Source organism: Dendronephthya gigantea, unplaced genomic scaffold (assembly GCF_004324835.1).
Source record: "Dendronephthya gigantea isolate DGI-Jeju-01 unplaced genomic scaffold, DenGig_1.0 000067F, whole genome shotgun sequence".
Taxonomy (NCBI): Eukaryota; Metazoa; Cnidaria; class Anthozoa; order Malacalcyonacea; family Nephtheidae; genus Dendronephthya; species Dendronephthya gigantea.
Window position 1 is genome coordinate 729,086 of NW_021163077.1, and position 19,417 is coordinate 748,502.

At 39.2% G+C, this 19,417-nt stretch overlaps 2 protein-coding genes across 6 annotated transcripts in view; one reads left to right on the top strand and one right to left on the bottom strand.

The window, feature by feature from the left end:
- Nucleotides 1-17,131, bottom strand: LOC114530891. 5 transcript variants are annotated; one of them, XM_028552492.1, is made up of 23 exons: nt 17,040-17,131; nt 16,790-16,893; nt 16,072-16,216; nt 13,513-14,145; nt 12,754-12,825; nt 11,869-12,361; nt 11,233-11,426; nt 10,434-10,725; nt 9,841-9,973; nt 8,307-8,687; nt 7,586-7,855; nt 6,739-6,991; nt 6,338-6,578; nt 6,100-6,196; nt 5,671-5,954; nt 5,338-5,555; nt 4,786-5,126; nt 4,377-4,661; nt 3,052-3,169; nt 2,543-2,740; nt 1,779-1,892; nt 684-1,586; nt 1-579 (listed from the first exon to the last, which is right to left on the bottom strand). In XM_028552492.1, the coding sequence occupies exons 4-23, from the start codon at nt 13,865-13,867 to the stop codon at nt 176-178; spliced, it is 5,646 nt and encodes a 1,881-aa protein (XP_028408293.1). In that variant the 5' UTR covers nt 13,868-14,145; nt 16,072-16,216; nt 16,790-16,893; nt 17,040-17,131; the 3' UTR covers nt 1-175. The 5 variants fall into 5 exon arrangements, with proteins under 5 accessions (XP_028408293.1, XP_028408296.1, XP_028408292.1 ...); XM_028552495.1 differs by having other exon boundaries at nt 684-1,583; nt 16,980-17,060; XM_028552491.1 differs by having other exon boundaries at nt 16,980-17,060.
- LOC114530895 (nucleoside diphosphate kinase homolog 5-like) overlaps nt 15,512-19,417 on the top strand; it is a 15,659-nt gene continuing 11,753 nt past the window's right edge. The window contains exons 1-3 of the mRNA XM_028552499.1: nt 15,512-15,721; nt 16,344-16,441; nt 16,817-16,924. Coding sequence (XP_028408300.1) covers nt 15,578-15,721; nt 16,344-16,441; nt 16,817-16,924 — 350 coding nt within the window. The 5' untranslated portion in view covers nt 15,512-15,577. The remainder of the gene's footprint in view (nt 15,722-16,343; nt 16,442-16,816; nt 16,925-19,417) is intronic.

The window sequence follows — 19,417 nt, forward strand, 5'->3', positions numbered from 1 at the left end:
TATTGGAAACAAGATGTCGTGGCAAGTGACCAGGTGTATGAATGTTTGACCCTAAGGGCAAATACACTCTCCTAAACAATCGTACGTAAAAATAACATTTTTGACAAAACAATAATATCAATCAATTCGCTTGAAGACAGGGTCAGACGAAACAAAATTCATTATTAAATATTATCTAATTCGACCTCGAGGAACAATAATTATCACTGTCCAGGAGTTCACGAACTGTGCACAAACATTCTGTCTCAAAGTCAAAACGCTGTCGTGAGGAATCGGAATTACTAGTCACCGATCGTAAAGCTTCGGAAACACACGGGAGCTTCCGACGTTTCCTCTCGATGAACTGTTCAGTTTCTTCGGTGTAAGGGTTGGTAACAAGGTTGCGGTTTCCGATTGGTTTAAGAAGCTTTTTAACAACAATCGGTTTTGTATGGTGAGGCGTTGGTTCATTCGTTTTCAAATTGGTGCGGTTTTGATTCACCAACATGGATCCCTCCGTGTCCTGTGTGTCATAGATACCTCTAGTTGTCCATACCACCTCAAGGATCCCATAGCGACTTCGCCCCCATTTACTGCAACCTAGAAAATAACAGAATAGTTAACTTTTGCTAGCCTCGTGGCCTACTGAACGAAGTATTATACTAAAATCCATTTATTTAGGAACAAGGCTTAGGTACATTTACCGGTATCAATGGTCAATTTGGGATTCACAGGAAGAACGCGTAATGCTTCGTTTTTCATCCCTAGCCCATCCAAAGGTCTCCTCGCCAACACGGATGTACCTTGCGACAAACGTTCACCAAAAACATCAGTGCATAGTGAATATGGAACATTAGTCCCCGTTAGAAACCGGGCTTTGTCGCCCGGCAACACCGTACAGGTCATATCACCTGATAGCATCCCGCGTGTTGAATCATCCGATAATACTCCGCTAATTTGATCACCCGATAACCCCTCACGGTTTATATCGCCAGATAGCACCTCGAGGTTAATATTATCCGACATGTGCCGTTTAGCTGTATCATCATCTTTTGATGTCTTAGTGCTTCCGGCTAGGTTCAAGCGAGTGTTAATTCTGCTGGTTATATCACCAGATAATTCGTCGCGGTTTACATCACCAGATAGCACACCACGGTTAATATTATCTGACATAGGCCCTTTAGTCATATCATCATCTATTGATTTCTTAGTTCTTCCGACTAGATTCGAGCGAGTGTCAATTCTGCGGGTTATATCACCTGATAATTCCTCGTGGGCTATATCGCCCGATCCTCTACCCGTAGAATCCCTTAAAGTTTTAATTCTTTCAGCTTGCTTTGAACGAATGTGAATTTTCGGTAATTGAACGTTGGCCTCACATATCCGTGTGGAACCTGGTGAGGGTAAACTATCTTCGCTGGGGGTCGGAACCCGAAGTGATGTCGTCGTAGATAATGAGTGTCTTTGTAAAAGTTTCCCTGCTAGCATTTCCTCTTCAAGCCGTTTTCTTTGCAGTTTTCTCAGGATGGATTTTCGACGACTACAATCAACAGAGGCTTCGGTGATTGTTACACGTCTGGCAGGCTTTTTCATCTCTTCGCCTTCTGCTGTGCAAAAGAATTTAATTAGCCATGCATTATACATCCATTCTCCCATGTAAGATCAAAAGTACCCCACACGTCAGATATCAATTTCAATCCCACGTAGAAATAAAGTACAGTGAAACAAAGGTAGTAAAAGTTTATGTTAATAAGTAAGTCTATTGATCAATATTGAAAGAAATGGTCCAAATAACTTACCCCGGCTATCCGTGTTAGAAGCTTCTGGGTGCTTCTGACTTGTTTGCTTGACCTGCCCTCCATGCTTCTGATTAAGTTTCCGGAACCTCCATTCCAATAGTTTATCATTCCAATCTGAAAATATAAATCACCCAAAATTAGACTCATCATGTCACTGAATAGAACAAGATATCTGTCTGTGACCCTGTGTTACTACCACAGAAAGTAAAGGCCCACACATAAGTATATAAGTTCATTTACACAGTTCATTTACACACCAATGAAGATACACGTAAGAAGTAAATATAACTGAATGCTTTGTCCAAGCGGATACATTTGCCAAAGTGGACAACCCGATCTTCTTTCTCATTATATGTTGCTCTAATTAGTCATACTGGTGTAACAACAATCTGCTGGTTACCTTACAAGACGTATTATTAGGTTGTATTAGGCCGGTTTTACATAGCCAGGATATATAGCATGAACCTCGAATGCAATGAAAGCCTGGGATTGGGGCCGTTGTACCAAGGCTGTAGAGCGCTATCCACCGGAAAATGGTGGTTTTTTCAGTCGCTCTCAAATTTGGCCGTTGTGTGGTCATAACTTTGATTTTAGAGCGATTGCGGAGAAAACATTATCCGGTGGGTAGCGCTATCCAGCCTTTGGTTTTCATAAGACCTTCCAAAGTTCTAGTAATGATCCAGAATCTCATGCAGTGACTGCATGTAGCTACTCAACAAATGCCGGAAAAAGAAAAAAAATAACGATGCACAGACATCACTTACCTGGTGATTCCATGCTGTACGCTCGTTTTATACGACCATTGCGCCTTCTGAAAGCGTCCAAAGTCGAATTTCTTCGATTTGCCTTTATTTTTGTCAATATCTTGGGTAAGACCAAGTTGTCGCTTTCTCGCTTTATTTCGCTTCTTCTGGACATGACTGAGACGTCTGAGATCTTGATATCAGGAAAACTAGCCATATCTGTGAAATAATGAATCGTCTTATAATGCCGAATCCGTACCTATTTTTTAGCGCCGTGCCAAAAATTGTAGGTATAGCCTGCAAATGGAGCTCGAGTTATCATTTTTGTCAGTGTCGGTCTACTAAGAGAGATACATCTGAAATAGAATGATGTAAAGCCTAGTTTCCATTTTAAGTGCATGGGAATTTGAATTTCGTGAAAAAGTGAATTTCACCGATGAGAAATAGTTGAGCAGGTATAAGTTTGCCTTTATTTCTGTATTATAATCGGTCACTAACTGAAAGTCTCAATACGACATTGGTATAAGAACCTTTCTCGCGACATTCACCCCCAGATTTCATATAATCTTGGTCAAACTCGTCCCATTCTTTCTCGCTTTTGCTTGACATTGACCCCACATGTCTTCTGTTCTTTCCGTAGGCAAAGCCCTGTAAACCGATAGCAAAGTTATGCAAAGACGTGAAAGAACTATTCGATTGATGACTAGGAGGATAAATAAACCCACGGAGAATAAACAGGAAAACATACTGAAGTTCAAAACATTCATGGCGAGACACCTTCACTGACCAAATTATTATAAAAGATAATTATAACATTAGATATTTAATCCTTCATAGATCTAATCAGAAGACTGTTTTTGACATGCAGCGAACATTGTTTTTCACAGTCTGTGCTCGGTGGTAAAGTCATCAAACAAATTCCATGGATACTGCACATCAAACTAAATGCTATTTTCACGCATTGTAATGACCATGCAATGGACATGAGAATCACATCCACCAAATACTGACCCAGTAAACGCTATAGTAAACCCAGTAAACGCTATTGTTTAGGTATCCGATAATTTTCCGTTATTAAAAAACGGCTTCAGTTGGTGTATAGATAGACTACCTTACAGCATGCATGCTAACTGCACTGCAGTTTGTCATGCATGCCCAGTGCTGACTTCTATAAGTCAGTGGAGTGGCCTTTTTTCGGAAAGATTTTCTTTTTTTTTTAGGTTGTGTCTAGAAGTCTATATCTAATTACACCACCCCAATTACTACAGTAGCAAATTATCAAATTCTGAATAAACGAAATAAGAGATCGAATGTACAGGAGGCCGGTTGTACAAAGGCTGCATGGATATCCACCTGCAATTGTGATTTTCTTTTTTGCAGCAAAAAATAACACTACAGATATGCGCTCAATATTAAAAAACCTCTACTTCAATACAACGGTTAATCTTGGTCACACCAGCTGGCAGCTTCCCAGGCTCCCAGCTACAGGCAATTTTAATTGGTTTAACTTTGAGAGGTCACCATCGAGTGAATAGACTACCCTGCATGGGGCGATACTATAACTTTGGTTTGCACGAAGGCTGGATAGCACGCTATCCATCGGATAATGATTACATTGACTGTTGTAGAATACTGGGAAAGCAATTAACCTTCAGATACGTAAAACCGCAAAATGATAGAAAAGGACTCGACTCTTCAATCAAGACTATATCAAACTACAAGCAACGTCAGAGCGTGTAAAGAGTCACAATCCGCATGGATCGCACCGTAGACAATCCAGAAGACTTCTGGATTGTCTATAATCGCACCATAAAGTGTTCCCACAACCTGGTCACACCAGCTACAGGCTCCTTACCGTGAGAGCGCTTGGTGGTCGTTTCTCCGTTTTTGAACGTGCTTCAATTGTCACAGCTTCCTTCTCTATTTCAGGCACCTCAAAGTTTAATGTATACATAGGAGTCTCGTCATATCCCAACCGTGAAAGTAGATTGCAGCCAGCTCTAGTACGCTTAAGCTTTTGCATCAGATCATGGGTATATTCAATCGGAGGGGAGGCGATCTCCTCAGCTTCGGAACTTTCGCGGGAGGATATTGATGAGTCCTTAAATGTCAGGTCGACGATGGAAAGACGGGGTTCGGGCTAAATGGAAAATATATATTTAATATACGGTAAGGGTATATGAACAGTACACCAAGGTACAAAGCAGAATACGATCCGCGATTATAGGCTTTATCGAGGTAGCTACATACAAAAATCAGCAAACCTTGTATAACTTTATCTTCGACACGATTGACGACGCCATCTTAATTTTTCCACCGTTACGAGTCGTGAATTTTTCGACTTTGACTTCAGGAATAGGGATAGCGCTCTGATCAGAAGCCGTAGAAGGCTTGGTTTCTACTTCTAACCAATCGTGTATATATTTATTCATGTCTACCCTAGCGTCGTCCCCCACAGTCTTAAGAAGATTAAAACTTTCCCTGGTGCGAGTTTTAAGGCGGTGCGTTAGTGTTTCTTCCTGTGTGTCCGAGTCTGGAGTTGGTGAACGAGATAAGATGCCGATTTTGACGAAGAGATCTCGTAACGCCTCTTTGTCTTTGATCCCTGAAAAGAGATATAACAACAACACTTCATATATGATATTTAAATGGTGTCCGTAAACTTTCTCTCATTGGCTACAGAAACAGAATTAGCCAATCAAGTGCTAATCTATTTTTAAAGATATATGCAGGTCAAATACAAAAAAGACATGGTTTCCCCCCCCATCCCCCCGCGTGCCTGCATGGTGCCCGGTATAAAGAAAACAACCTCTTACCCAGCAACTGTTCCAAAGCGTGCAGAGCGTCTTTCTGCAAATCTTGAGAGCCGCTCGCCAAACACGAAACAATTCCATGAACAACTTCGTCGGAAATGAAGCGTAATTCATGAACAGTTTTGATGCTCGCACGACGAATACCAGCTGCAGGATGACGGAGATTATCAACAACAACGTTTAACATCTTTTCCTTTTGTTCATTCGAGATGCCAGTATTTCTTTAGCAAAAGTTCAAGTAATATGTTACTAACACTCTCTAACAGATACCTATTGGTTCTGACCTGTTCTTCAAATGGAGATCGCAAATTTAAAAACGTAGAGATCTATACTTACGCGATGAGGTCTAAAAGTTGATCGCAAATTTTCCCGTAAGTTAGTGGAGCGCAGTCAGCCATTAATGTTATCATCTCTTTATAGATATCCTCAACAGTAATGCCCTCAACCAATGAGGCCTTGGGAAACCATGGTTGTTCAACCACTTGCCGTAACATGGGAGGCAGATTTAAGGTTGGGTCTTGTGGTTCTTTAGTCGCACTCTTTGTCTCTGGTGATTGGTGACTTCCACTGGTCACAACTTTCGTCACTTCCGGTTTGCACGCGTCATCTACATCCTCTTCCTAAAAGTGGAAACCATGAACCAAGTATGTTTGAAGGAGGAGAAAAAGGAATTGGTAGGCTGTAAGGTTCACCGCGATCATTATTTTGTGATCATGTTTGATATTTTCAATACGATGACCGACTTTTCGAAAACAATCAACTCACCTCAGCAGCTATTATCATGGGCATTGCAGGTTTTTTGCTGACTTTCTTTTTGTCCCGCATAGATTGTCGTGCGCGAATATTTGACAGCATCTGTTCCCTTGAAAATAAACAAATATCATTTCTATGCTAATGTACAGTTACATTAGCGCTAAAAGAGGTGTTTTCACACATTTTTTTCACAATTTCACGGGTAATAAACAATCATGGCGGGAGAAATGTATAACAGTAACTGTCATACTTGCTCATAGTTGTTTTAGTTGAAGCTTTCCATTTCATTTTCATTTCTTCTTCATCTTCGCTGGAGTCCAGTTCTTCCTTGACCTCCTCGCCCTCGCAGATCTTATCTTCTTCATCAGACGATTCGAGTAGCAAACTTTTCTTCTCATGGTCATAATTGGCTTCGTCATAACCATCGAATATTGAGAAGAATCCAAGCTCATCATCATCGTCCAACGGAATGTAATAATCCTCGGCAATTTCTAGTGAAATCAATGCACGGCAATTGTAATCTAAAATAACATTACTTATACTTTTCCAGTGCCAGTTCTCAACCGTCCCATGCAGGCCAGATTTGGATATAGCTTATACTAACGACATCCTAAATCAACTCCCATCTTCTCAAATCCCCATACATCTTACCTACTTTATCTTTAATCCGTTTCTTCTTAGTTTTTCTTATCCATTCTTTTGCATCTTCCCCTCTCAGCAACCTGGGGATGAGATGCTCGGGTACCTCTTTAGGGGGTACCCTCTGCCTTACGACAGAGTTCGGGATGTATCCATCAGGCGCACATGGCCAATAGTTGTCGGGAATACTAGTCTCGTCACTGCCGAATAGCCGCCGGAGCTGCTCTACCAGATTGGAGGATGACAACTCCACCTTCACCCCGGGCTAAAATAAAAACAAGCGGTTTGAATTGGGGTACATCAACTAGTACGCAACAGCAAAATATTCGTTCTCTTTACATTGCGATGAACAGATTTTCTCCAATCGTAACACAACGTGATGTCATGACCTTGAAGCTAGTAATTTAATTAATTAGACGGTTTGAGCTTAAGTATTTTCCTAAATTACAAGATTCGTTTGATTCAGGACATGCAGATCTCCATTTAACAATTATGGTAAGCGTAAAGTATGAATAAATTTCGTTTAGGAAAAAAAGTATGAATAAATTTCGTTTAAGACATCTTGAGAACCAATATTTGAGTCAAACAAGACAGATTGAAATTGACAGTCATTTTGTCGGTCAGATATTCTGTCTGAAGATGATTTTAAAATGAAGTTGAAAATTTTCAGTTTCAACCTGTGTCTTGTTTGATTCAAATATTGATTCTCACGATGTCTTGTCTTTTCGGACTTTGTTTTTTACTTTACTAAAGTTAAGTTTAATCGCGTTTGAGCTGATCAATTCCTTGTCCTCGTGCAAGTGAGACGATACACAAAAGAAATACTCGCGAAAAATCCGACATGACCGGGCGTACTTACAATTTCATCAGACCGGGAGCTGAAACTTTGCGTAATTCTAGCAATAACATCTTCCAATATCGGCGAATGCATAGCTGAACTGCGCCTGCTCATAGATGACCGCTGAAATTTCCGTATTTTTTCATCCAGTTCCTCTTGTTCCTGGGTTGTTGAATAACGTCGTGGTGGAGGCAAAATCTCCTCGGCATCAGGAACCTCCTCAAGCTGACTGTCCAGCAGGAATAGCGCCGATGGGATCCTGAGCGTTGGCCAAGGTATAGAAGCAAAACACTGTTTTCGATGAACGAAAGTTGCATGATTACTACGCTGCCACGCAGTTTTACGAGCTATAGTTATTATTATACTATAGGCGTTGTATAGGTAGAAACCAATCTTTTAACCATACGGGGAAAGTAAAGCCTGTTTTATGACGCCGACGTCGGCAAAGTATTATTGTCGGTGAATATTGATGAGTGAAATCTTTTGTCTTTCTGAAATCATTTTTTCCTTGGATGATTACAGACACTAAGTCTGCGACAGGTCGGCGTCATATGAGGAAACCAGGCTAAAATCGATGGTTTCAGTGGTTTCTTCCTAGTGGTTACTTCTATTTCAACTATTCTGTCCGTTGGCACCCATCAAATTTGAAAAATCGGACGGAAAATCCCGGAGAAAAAACCACCTTGAAAAATAGATTGGCTCAAATAGAATTGATATTGCCCTATCCCTATATACCCAGTACCTTCACACTACGTTCCTCTTGTTGCTGAAGCAACAGTCTTCTCTGCCCAAGGTCCAGCGGCAAGCATGGCGTACTTGAAGGGTCGTACGAGAAAGCCAACATGGGATCAAAGGGTAAATGATGTTCAAAAATGTCATCAGGAAACTCCATCGTCGACAGCATCTCGAGTATTCTCAGAGGGAGATAGTTGGTGAGCGGAACAATGCTGATATGAGACTGGAAACCAACCAATAGATCCCCACGTGTGTTCGCAAAACACACGCCACGCAAGGACTCCTCAAAACAGATTTCTTTCAATAGTTTAGCTTCAGTGTTCCAAATCTTCACACTCCAGTCATCACTTGAAGTCGCGAATAGACCGAGTGTGGAACAGGCAGAGAGCTGAAAATTCAAACAGTTTGATATAAGAAGCCGTTTGTATGGACGTTTAAGGTCTGTTTTCCAGTTCAACCGTATCGTAGCGTAACGTAGCGTATCTCTTTGTTTCCGGAGTATTCGACCAGAGCTAATGACATCAAAACAATGAGATACGCTACGTTTCGCTACGATTCGGATGAAGTGGAAAACGGCCTTAAATCTTAACTACGTTTTTAAGTACTTGTTTTGCAGTTAAATTGAATTAAATTGCAGTTGACACCAAAAGCCTTGGTGATAAATTTCTTTACAACGGGGCCCAGAATGTCAGTACGCATGCGCATGTCTACTTTCATTTAAGCTTTTAATATTGCATGTGTAATTCAATTCCTGAAAGTTAAAAAACTCGAGTATCCATCAATCCGCATGTGATTTCCCTCGGGAAGAACATTTTCCCACTTCAGCTTTCCAAGTGTTTTCGTTGTTCTTATTTTCGGTTTTTGTTTAATCATTTATATGAAAAAAAATAAGTCATTGCAAATTGTGATTAATTGTAATGAGGTAAAAGTGTCAATATTTGATAAATAGCCTGTGTCCTCTTTAAATAAGTTCGATTTCTAATTCCACAGTATAGAAGTGTAGAATTTAGATTTGTCAACAGTTTTTTATACACAACTCTCCATGAGAGAAAGACTAGAGCCGGTCAGACAGCGACTTTATTCGTTTACTATATTATATTATTATAATCTCTTGCGGCCATTGTGGGGCGATTAGTTAGGTAAATAACTTAACTCTCGAACAGCTCATTTTTCATTAATGTTAATGGGATAAAAATTGCAATATTTGATAAACAGTCTCGGTGTTCTTGTTGAATTTGCATCTTGATAATATTGAACACTTTTTGACTTGCTTAATGCTTATATTGCATGGATCTGTGAAGGTATTGTTACTCCCCTCCTCTAAGAAAGTTGTCCCAAATATACTTAAAACCGAATCGAAGAGATCCTACAATGTTTGGTTAAGCACATTAGAAGCACTCTTCTCGTTTGCCACTGGCTATAATTTGTATAGTAATAAAGTAACTATTATACCATGAACGATGTTTGCTAGTAATAAGTATTATACCCATAAGTCCTTAACGTATACTAATGCAAAATGTTGGTCGAAACGTTTTTCATACCCCAGTAATAGTTTTCGAGTGTTTTTCTTCAGCGGTTGATGTAAAACAGTCTACTTCATATAGGCCATTTCTTGATATGGAATCTCGTTGGCTGTGCCTGCTTCGTGCCGGCCGCTCGCACTCGTGGTTCACCCTAAAAACAGGAGAAAAGATGTGTTTCAAAATTCACGAGTAATTTTATAGCATGTTTGCCGTCTGTTATGCAAATAGAGCTAAGTGAGTAAAATGTACCTAAGATTAGGCTTATTTACTCAATGAAAGGTTGGGCAAACACGAAACTTTTTTTTCTTAAGCTTCTATGGCTATGCTAAGCTTTGCAAAAAAGATTTAATATAGTTATTATAGATCATGCAAAGGTTTAGAGCGTGCGAACTACATTCCTACATAAAGTAATGATATTTTTAATACCTGTGTGAGAAGAGGATGCTCATAAAGATTGAAGTCCAATATTTTTAAAAATGTCCAACAGGCATTTTAAAATGCCATCAGACATATATTTGTACATTGGATCCAATGGACAAGTGAAATGTAGGCAATGAGTGTAGGCAATGAGCCCCTTCTTATCCACCACCTTACCTATTTATCTCGCTTACCTGCACGTTACAAGTGCATTATCATCCATAACAAGTCCTATAGTGTACCCAATCGTCTCCATATCACGAGGTATGCTTAGCAACTTCACGTAACTCCACAGCTCAAGTGAAATGATCTTGGCAGAATAATTACGGAACTCAATTTTCCATACTTTCAGTTCGCAATCGGTACCACACGATACCAATATGGCGGAGTACAAGGAGCTCTGCCTATTTTGTTCGAGTCCTTCCGATACACGAAGAAGCGCTATCTTTCCGTAATGGGCCTCAATTGTATCATGCATGCTTGATTCTGGAATAAAATGAAAAGTAGCTTCATTTACTGAAGTAAAGGATTTGAGCTTCATATAGTAAAGGATCAGGGTCAGGTTTAGGATTTACGTAGAGTTTGTACTTGATAATTGATCAAGGGGGTTTATATAATATTAATATTAATATTCTCATCTCCTATATTTCGCTGTTGAGCTTATATATTTATCATTAGCAAACTTCAGGTAGTAGTTAGTCTGCATATATGAATGACTCGATTAAACGTAGTGTGTAATATTAATAATGTTGCACGTTGTTCTCTTTAGGTCTCGTGAATTATGTTTTCTAGTCTTTCTACATCTAGTCTGATTCACATTTGCTTAGTTACAATCGAAAAGCATGCATGCATCAACTCCAGAATTGCATCGCAAGGTATAAGAAGAATTTCATGATGTTACATTTCCCAGTGATTGCCGTGTGGGAGTGGGAATGGGACATTGGGACGACTAAATACTGTAGACATTCACCAAAATACTCTCATGACTCTTACCATTGCTATATACCAACGTGATATGTCCGTTATTCAAACCAGCAAACAACAACGTATAATGATATATTTCATCATCCGCAGTTCGTTCGTCAATATTCATCATAGCAACACAGCTCACTCCGTAAGTCTCGGCAAAGGAAGTTGATGTCACTCTTTCGCTGCCAAACATTTCTGTTTTCCATAACTGATAAGCACTGAAAATATCGGAAATCAATTTTGCACAACGTGGACCAAAATGACGCATACATGAAAGCAGTGGTGTAAAAGTTCAGGAATCTTTTTGAAATTTGTTTTCAATTGTAACTAGTTACCAACAGAACATTAATTTTGTAACTACTAACTAGTTACTTAACGTTAGTTTACGCTTACAATTTTTGCTGTGCGATTTAATTCCTTTGATGTAAATGAAGGAATATTTAAGAATGCTTTGATGAATAAGGTTTCCTAACTTTCCTTATTTGATTATCTCTAACACAACACATGTTTACAGCTATCTAAACTGAAGAAAATCATATCTGAATCACAGCTAAAATTGCATGTGTAAATGGGCCTATAAAAAACAAGAAATGACTCGTGTGATAAGTCTTAAAGGTGATACATGGAATAGCCCATTGCACACCCACCAGGCGCACTCACCTGCAAGGATTTGTTCTGGTATTAAAGACTAATATTGCACCAGACGTCAGCACCACGTATAGTCGATCCTCGCGTGGATTATACGCGTAGTCAGCAATTCCTTCAGGGAGGGTTTGAAGGGGAAACATGGTGGTAATAATTGTCCCATCACTCGGGGAAACAATTCTTATAGCACCATCTTTACCATGCAGTAACAACCGCGTGGGAAACCCGCGTGACACTACGCGACGTGACGTCACAATTTCGAACCCTAAGACCGTAAACAATGTGTGAAAGTGGTTCAGGTTCCAAACCCGAATATGCTCGTCAGATTGGTAGAACAGCCTGCGTGACGTCATGAGCTCCATGTGGTGTACCTCTTCTCCAGTCTCCAAAACGTATGTGAGCGCGAAAGTTTCCAAACACCATAAACGGATGGTTTTGTCCGTTGAACTTGAGATCACGAGGTGATGTGGGATGTCGACTTCCAGTGCGGTTATGGCCCTGCAATGTCCTAGGGACAAATTTACAAAATTAAAACTGACGTCATAGTTTCTATTTGTGGTTATCCGCCATTTTGGATGTATTTTTCACTTTTTGTAAAAGGAGCTAGAAAGTGGGTTACATTTTGTGTCCCTATAACAACATGCCTGAACCTTAAAACACAAGGTTGTGCCTACAACAAATAAATCGTGATAAGCCTTTCGTTCACTGGGTAAAGGCATGATTTTTCCAACTGATCACTAGATAGAATGTAAAAATGTAAATACTAATGAAAACAGATTCATAAACATGATTTCAATTAGACAAGCAGTTAACATTTAATACCAATTTTGCACTTAATTATATAGTCGGTCTAGTAACATTGTTACATGAAATATAAAATATACAAGAAGGAAGACATACCACAAAAACTAGTGACCAAAGGACATTGATTAAGACTTGTGTTCCACACTTTGACGGCGTAATCTTTTGATCCTACATACACAGGACTATAATCAAACGTCGATTTCGGAAGAAAGCAAAGCGGTTGTTTCACATTTTTTCATGAGACATGAGAGCTGGGTGTCACTCATCAGTCTAAAAAATTACTCTACACCCATCCACTGAAAAAGTAGGTATATCGGGTGGCGCGAAAATGTTCCTCTTTTTTGGAAGCGATAGGTAGCTAAAAATAGCTGGATACGTTTTTCAAGAAATTTCGTGGCAAAAGGTCGTAATACAATGTAATCACCAGAAATCAGTTGAATCTCTTCTTCTCTCCAGCGATAATACAGGTCGCAGTTCCACATCAAAAGGTAAAGGTAACTGCGCTACCTACTGAGCTTTGAACAGGTAGGAGTGACCGCAGGACGCCATGGCTGGGGGGAGCTGCAGGGCAGTCGCCCCATAGGGCGGCAAGAAATGCCCTTTCAATTTGATGGACCCAATTACAATGACTCAATAATTCTGCTTTAGAATTCGCATGTTTTGCGTTAATTTCTAGCAATCGCCGAACATAGACGTTACCCTTTCACGAAAATCTCCTGCTTTGCTTTTGAATTTTTTAAACACCAAATAAAAATTTAATAATTAGGGTCTAGGCTTTATTAAATGTGTTGAAAAAGAAACTTATGGACGATATGTCAAATTCAAACTGCCTGAAACAAATAAAAATGGACTCACCCGTTATAAAGTAGCAGCTTGGATGATAGAAGGCACATGCTGTAAATGGTAGACTGTGGCGTAAATCAATGTTAAAATTATACTTGAGTTCATAGCTTCGTTCATCAAGTACAATCATCGCTTCTTCGCAATTCAGCAGCAACTGTCTCGAAGATTTGTCGACTTTGATCCATGTCACCCAGTAGTCGGGATGTATGGCCGGACACTCGATTCTTTGGGTCGGGAATAACGGATCGGTTTGCGCCTGAGGAAACTTCCATATCATCACGAAACCCAGACAGCCCGTGAGGACGTCGTCCCGACACGCGTTATAATACAAACACAGCACGCTATGGCTCGTTTCCGCACGTGACATCTCGATGAAGTTAACGGTTGCGTAGACGCGCAGAGTCAAGTCGGTCGCAAAGGCTACAAAGCATCTGTGTGTGGCGACGTACACAATATGTTTCAGCGGATAGTTCAACTGAATCTTCGTGTTCTTCTTTTCGGGCTGTGAATCCTTCTGATTGACCGTCCATAAATTTAACCAGAATTTCTTCGCTTTGCCATGGTGAGTCACAAAACAGTCATAGTCGTTTATATGTGGATGAAGAAGAATTCGGATGGGTTCAGGATGGGAGATGTCATATAAACCTGGAAATGATAGAAAATCGATTAGTTGATTATTAGACTATGGAGATTGACATGTTGCATGAGAGTATCTGAGTATGCATTGTGTAGACAGATAACAAACGCTTCGAAGCTTTATCGGCTATCCGCTCTATCGTGGAATAGCCGTACAAGAAACTCTGATCAACTTTTTATGATAACCTTATTCTTTGTTTGCAATAAGCCAATATTGGCAATAACCATGAACTTTCGCCAAAATGACGAGCAATGAAATAACTTCGAGGCGTTTCACCTCCTTTCATAGAACCAAAGAATAATAAACTGTGCAGCATTTAAAATTGGGCCAAAAATGTTAGTTAATAAGACCTTGCATGCCATACGGCAAACTTAAAGCTGTGGTGTGGTCAGGCACATTTTCCATGATTTCTTGAATTTTTTCCTTCACATTTTCCCAGCTCGCAATCTTTCTTCTTCGTGAAATTTTAGTCATGGTTTTGAGGAGAATCAAAAAATAATAATCTACTTTATTCTCCTTTTTTTATTTCAAAAAAATAAAGCGCCTTTTGGCACAAATATATTTTCGCTTGCTTTTTGCTGCGTCTGATTACTGACGTCATAATTACTAGATGGCGTCATTGCCCCTAACCAATTTTTCAGTATACGATTCACCAAATCTACGATGCGGACGTGACATAAAAACACTCCCTTATGTTTTACAGTGTTTCATTGTAACTGGGGTCTATAACTTTATTCCATGCCGAAAAACTGAATATTGACAGTTTTTTCGTCACCTCCGCTCGTAATTTTGTTAATTAAGCGCTATCATAATCTAACTGGATTAAAAACCTATAATTGTAGCAAAATAATTTTTCGGGATTATTAGCTTAATAATCTATTTCCAATCTTAATCTAGTAAACAACGCCTTTAATTTCTTTCTTCACGCATTCGTTTGATTGCCTCGTTGCTATGGGTATATAAAATATTGCTGAAAATCTAACTGGATTGATCTAGTGAAGATCAGGAGCAGGTGACGATCAGCTTCGGAACTTTTCACAGTTATATGAAAGCGAGAAAAGAAAACTAAATCTTTCGTCTCTACAGCTTGTCCTCCTATTCGCTGTTTGCTTTTCACTTTAGCAATCTATTCAGTATATTTTGCCAAAACTGCAATTCCATTTAACATGATTATAGATAATCATAAAACGTAATTTTGAGGTTGTCAACAGTTAAAAAAATAATAAATCGAGGCTCTGTATACTGTATCAACTTATGATCAATACGTATGCAGCATTGCAGCAATTGTAGAATGGATTTTCCTCCAAAAGGAAAGCGTCCTTCACAAAGTGGCAACATTGACAGCCGTATTTTGTGTTTCCATAGCAACGCGTCGAAGCAACTTTAACTTCGCACGTTAGAAGAAAACATTGCAATTTTTTACTCGTTTATCCGTAAAATATGCCTGAAGAAGAGAGCCCTGTGGTTGATTCCTTCACCCCTATAAACTTAGGAAGGACTCTGGCTATAATAAAACCAGATGCGATCGATAAACGAGACGAAATAGAGGAAATTATACAACAACATGGATTCAGTATTTTACAGGTATAGTTGCTTTGAATACTTGAGAACTGTTTTCTTGGAGCTTAATACCCGCTTGGCTGGCTATTCGGCATCAACGAGAGCTCGTTTGTTGTATAAACTGAGCACAAAAGCCAACACGCTGTTTACATGATATAATTAAGAGTAAAACGGAAACACTTTCCTGGATACAACCAGTGTCCACTGTCCAGTTGTGCATTTCATGTACAAACTATATAGAAAGGCTATAGGCCGATTCTGGTCAACGAGCATAATATGCCAGGCGTGACCTAGCTGCATGGAATGCACCTGGATTAATTTCTAAAGATGGGTAGAGTTTTGAACAAATAAGATATGCCACCAACCAACATTACCTCATGTAATTATATATAGTGCAGAGTAACATGGCACCCTCTCAATTGAGACACAAGTGCCACACAACTCATCCCATCGTCGTCATGAATGTTTAAGAATGTTCATAAACTTTCTTCATAGGACTTTCTTCATCAGATATTTTGCCTGAAAAATGTATGGTGCATTAATTGCAGCCCCCACAGCATGTACGCCTATGGCTGGATACAATAAGTGATTTCCATATAAACAGGCTCGATTGCCTAACCAAATTGTAATTGTGATTACCTTTTAGAAACGACAAGTGCACCTCACACCTGAACAGACTAGTGATTTCTATGCTGAGCACTATGGTAAAATGTTCTTCCCAAGTTTGGTGGCTTACATTAGCAGGTGAAGCATGGCTCAGTTTACTTTAATTGCAGCAGCTAGTAAACATTCCCTACATTAATTCATATAATACACTTACATCATTGCCACTGCATAGCTTGTAACATCTTCATGACTTGTGAACAAAGCATTCAGAAGTGTGATACCCTCAGAGTATGAAGTGTTACATGATCGTGCGTAAAGGATGATAAACGTTTTTATAATTTCCTAGCTCTCACACACATGTGCAAGTTAGATTCAGACATGTATTAATAATCTAATACTGCGTGAATTGGTTTGAGTGTATCCTTGGCAAACAGTTATCTTAAAGTTCAAAATAAAGTTCATTAATGAAGTTCAACTTGACCATACCCTGTTAGCTTTTACATTTTTCTTCAGTGGACCAATTGTGGCATTAGTTCTTGGTCGAGAAGATGCCATTTCATATTGGAGACAGTTGATTGGTCCAACAAACACTTTAAAAGCAAGAGATCAAGCACCTGAGAGGTACATTTTTAACTAAAGTTATGCATTAGGATCATAATCACTATAAATACTGTACTTTGTCCCATCCAACACTACAGAATACAGCACTTTTTGCAGAGATCATAACAGTGATTACCATCATGTCATGATACCACCACCAATAAGATGACTTGATCACCACTACTTGCTAGGAAATTGATCATCACCTAACTTCTATTGCTCATCATCCCATTTGACCAGTGACCATCACTCTGGCACCAATAAATATTACAACAAGTCAACAATAATCAATAGACAATAGTGATATGGGTGAAATTCAGTTTCTTGATTGCCATGCAGTTACTGGGAAGTAACCCTTAAAAGTTATACCAGTTTTATTTCAAATTTCACATATATTTTTCATATTGTCAGTTCAACAAATTAGTTTCAAAGAATTTCTTTATAAAGTATTTTGACAGAAAGCCAGGAACTGTCAGCCAACTTTCCACCCTTATTATTTTATTACATACAGTCTTATGACGTCACTCGGTAGAATTAACGGTGAAATTGCTTCCAGCGTCTAGAAGCAAAATCGGTCAATATTATTGGTCTATATAGGATTTACACACGATAAGAAATGATGCGGGGGACCGCATGTGACCTTAACAGGAAGACCAGCATTATCTTCGTTAATCCAAGATGGCCGGCACAACTAAGCACGATGTGACAATTTGAAAAAAAAACTTTAACTTTCCAAAACTCTCCAAACACGCTGGAACAATAAGACAAAATAAATATACGTATTGCCCACAGCAATGTGTTAGCAACATCAATTACATGTGAAATGATGCCAAGGCTCCAAGCAAATCTCTTTTGTATAAAGTAAAACAATACTATAAGTAGGCTGGATTGAGCATGATTTATGAGGTTTGAAGCCCCTGCACGCGACACATTGTACTAGTTGATATGATTTTGAACAACTTAGCAGTGTTTGTATTCGGTTCATATCAATATTGCAGTAAGCCGATGATTTTTTGGCGATAAAGATCTAGAGCATTAAGTCTGCATTTGCATGACTGCGTCCATGCTTGTATATTTTTTGGGGGGAAAACTGAAATGTATGTATAACTTATGTATTTATTCGCATATAATTCTTAAAAACATAGGGCGCTTTCCTTTATACGGCAGAAACGGCCAGGTCCTGTTTCGTTTCATTACAGACAGATTACTGGTATTTTGGAGTGTTTAAAGAACTCTACATTCAAGACTTTCAAGTAGCTATATCGATTGCTATCTACCTCTGTCCTGCATGGGAAATGCAGTTTTACCGCTTTGTTTTTAACGAAATACTCTACCTCAAAACATGACCGGTTTGACCATTTTGGATATGAGATGTGTCAGTGATGCCGACTCGCCTGTGGCCATGGCGTGATCGCTAATCGCTATAATATTAGTATACAGTATGAATAAGCAAAATTTGCCGGTATAGACTGATCGCGGTAACTTTTTTATATCAATCTTATATATGATAATTCTTGATGGCAGACGATCGAGCTCATGCAGTGGAGCTTTTACCGGACAATCTGGCACAGGTTAATGTGGCATAACCGTGGATTATATTTAGCCGGTGTAGATGTGATTTTGACTATTTTGGAAGTCCGTCTTTGGCCGGGAAGTCCGTCTTTTTGATCATTTTGCAACTGACGTATTTGGGACTTCGTATGAGTATAGTAATGTGTTCGGGTAGAAACATGCATGAAAGCGGTATTCCTGCAAAATTCAAGAAATGCACTGAAAACTTGCGTCAGCATTGAGCAGGTGGCCCGGACTGAGATATGATGTAACAATTCGCTAATCGTTTCGGATATCTCTCGAACGCCAAATTTATCTATCGATTTTTAGTTCGTGTTGGATTCCAACTTGGATGTACTACCATATAGAGCTCCCCACACCTTCGCCACATATAATAAGTATGGATCAGCAGTCATGCAAGACCTTGGCCTTGCTTATGAAGATAAATAGAGAGTTGCATGGCTACGAGTCTGTGACTCTGTGCAGGTTCGATAAAACCATAGTTTATAGACCGGGCAGAAATCGGTGGTCGATTTCATATTGACTTTATTGTGATGTAGATCCCTTTAACGTAAATTTGAGAAACATTGCAACTCGCTTGATGCATATTTGACATTTTCCCCTTCTATATGATGGAAAAGGAAAAATCGGAAAATTCGAAAGTAAAATGGAGAATTACTATCTTCCATAAAACTATAACACTAATCTTTTCGTCTCATTTTATGGCCGTACTTATTATTCTGTGAACCAGCGGGCATTCAAATTTAATCCTACAACACATTATATATAAAATTTACATATATATATATGTGACTGATAGATACTTGATATATTATGGATTTTGCAAAAAACTAAACATACAAATTTCCGGCACATTTCCCTCTCTCTCCCACTCTCTCTACGAAGACAAAGATCTTCAATTCAAGATGTCGATAATACTTGAAAAAACATCTGTGTGAACTC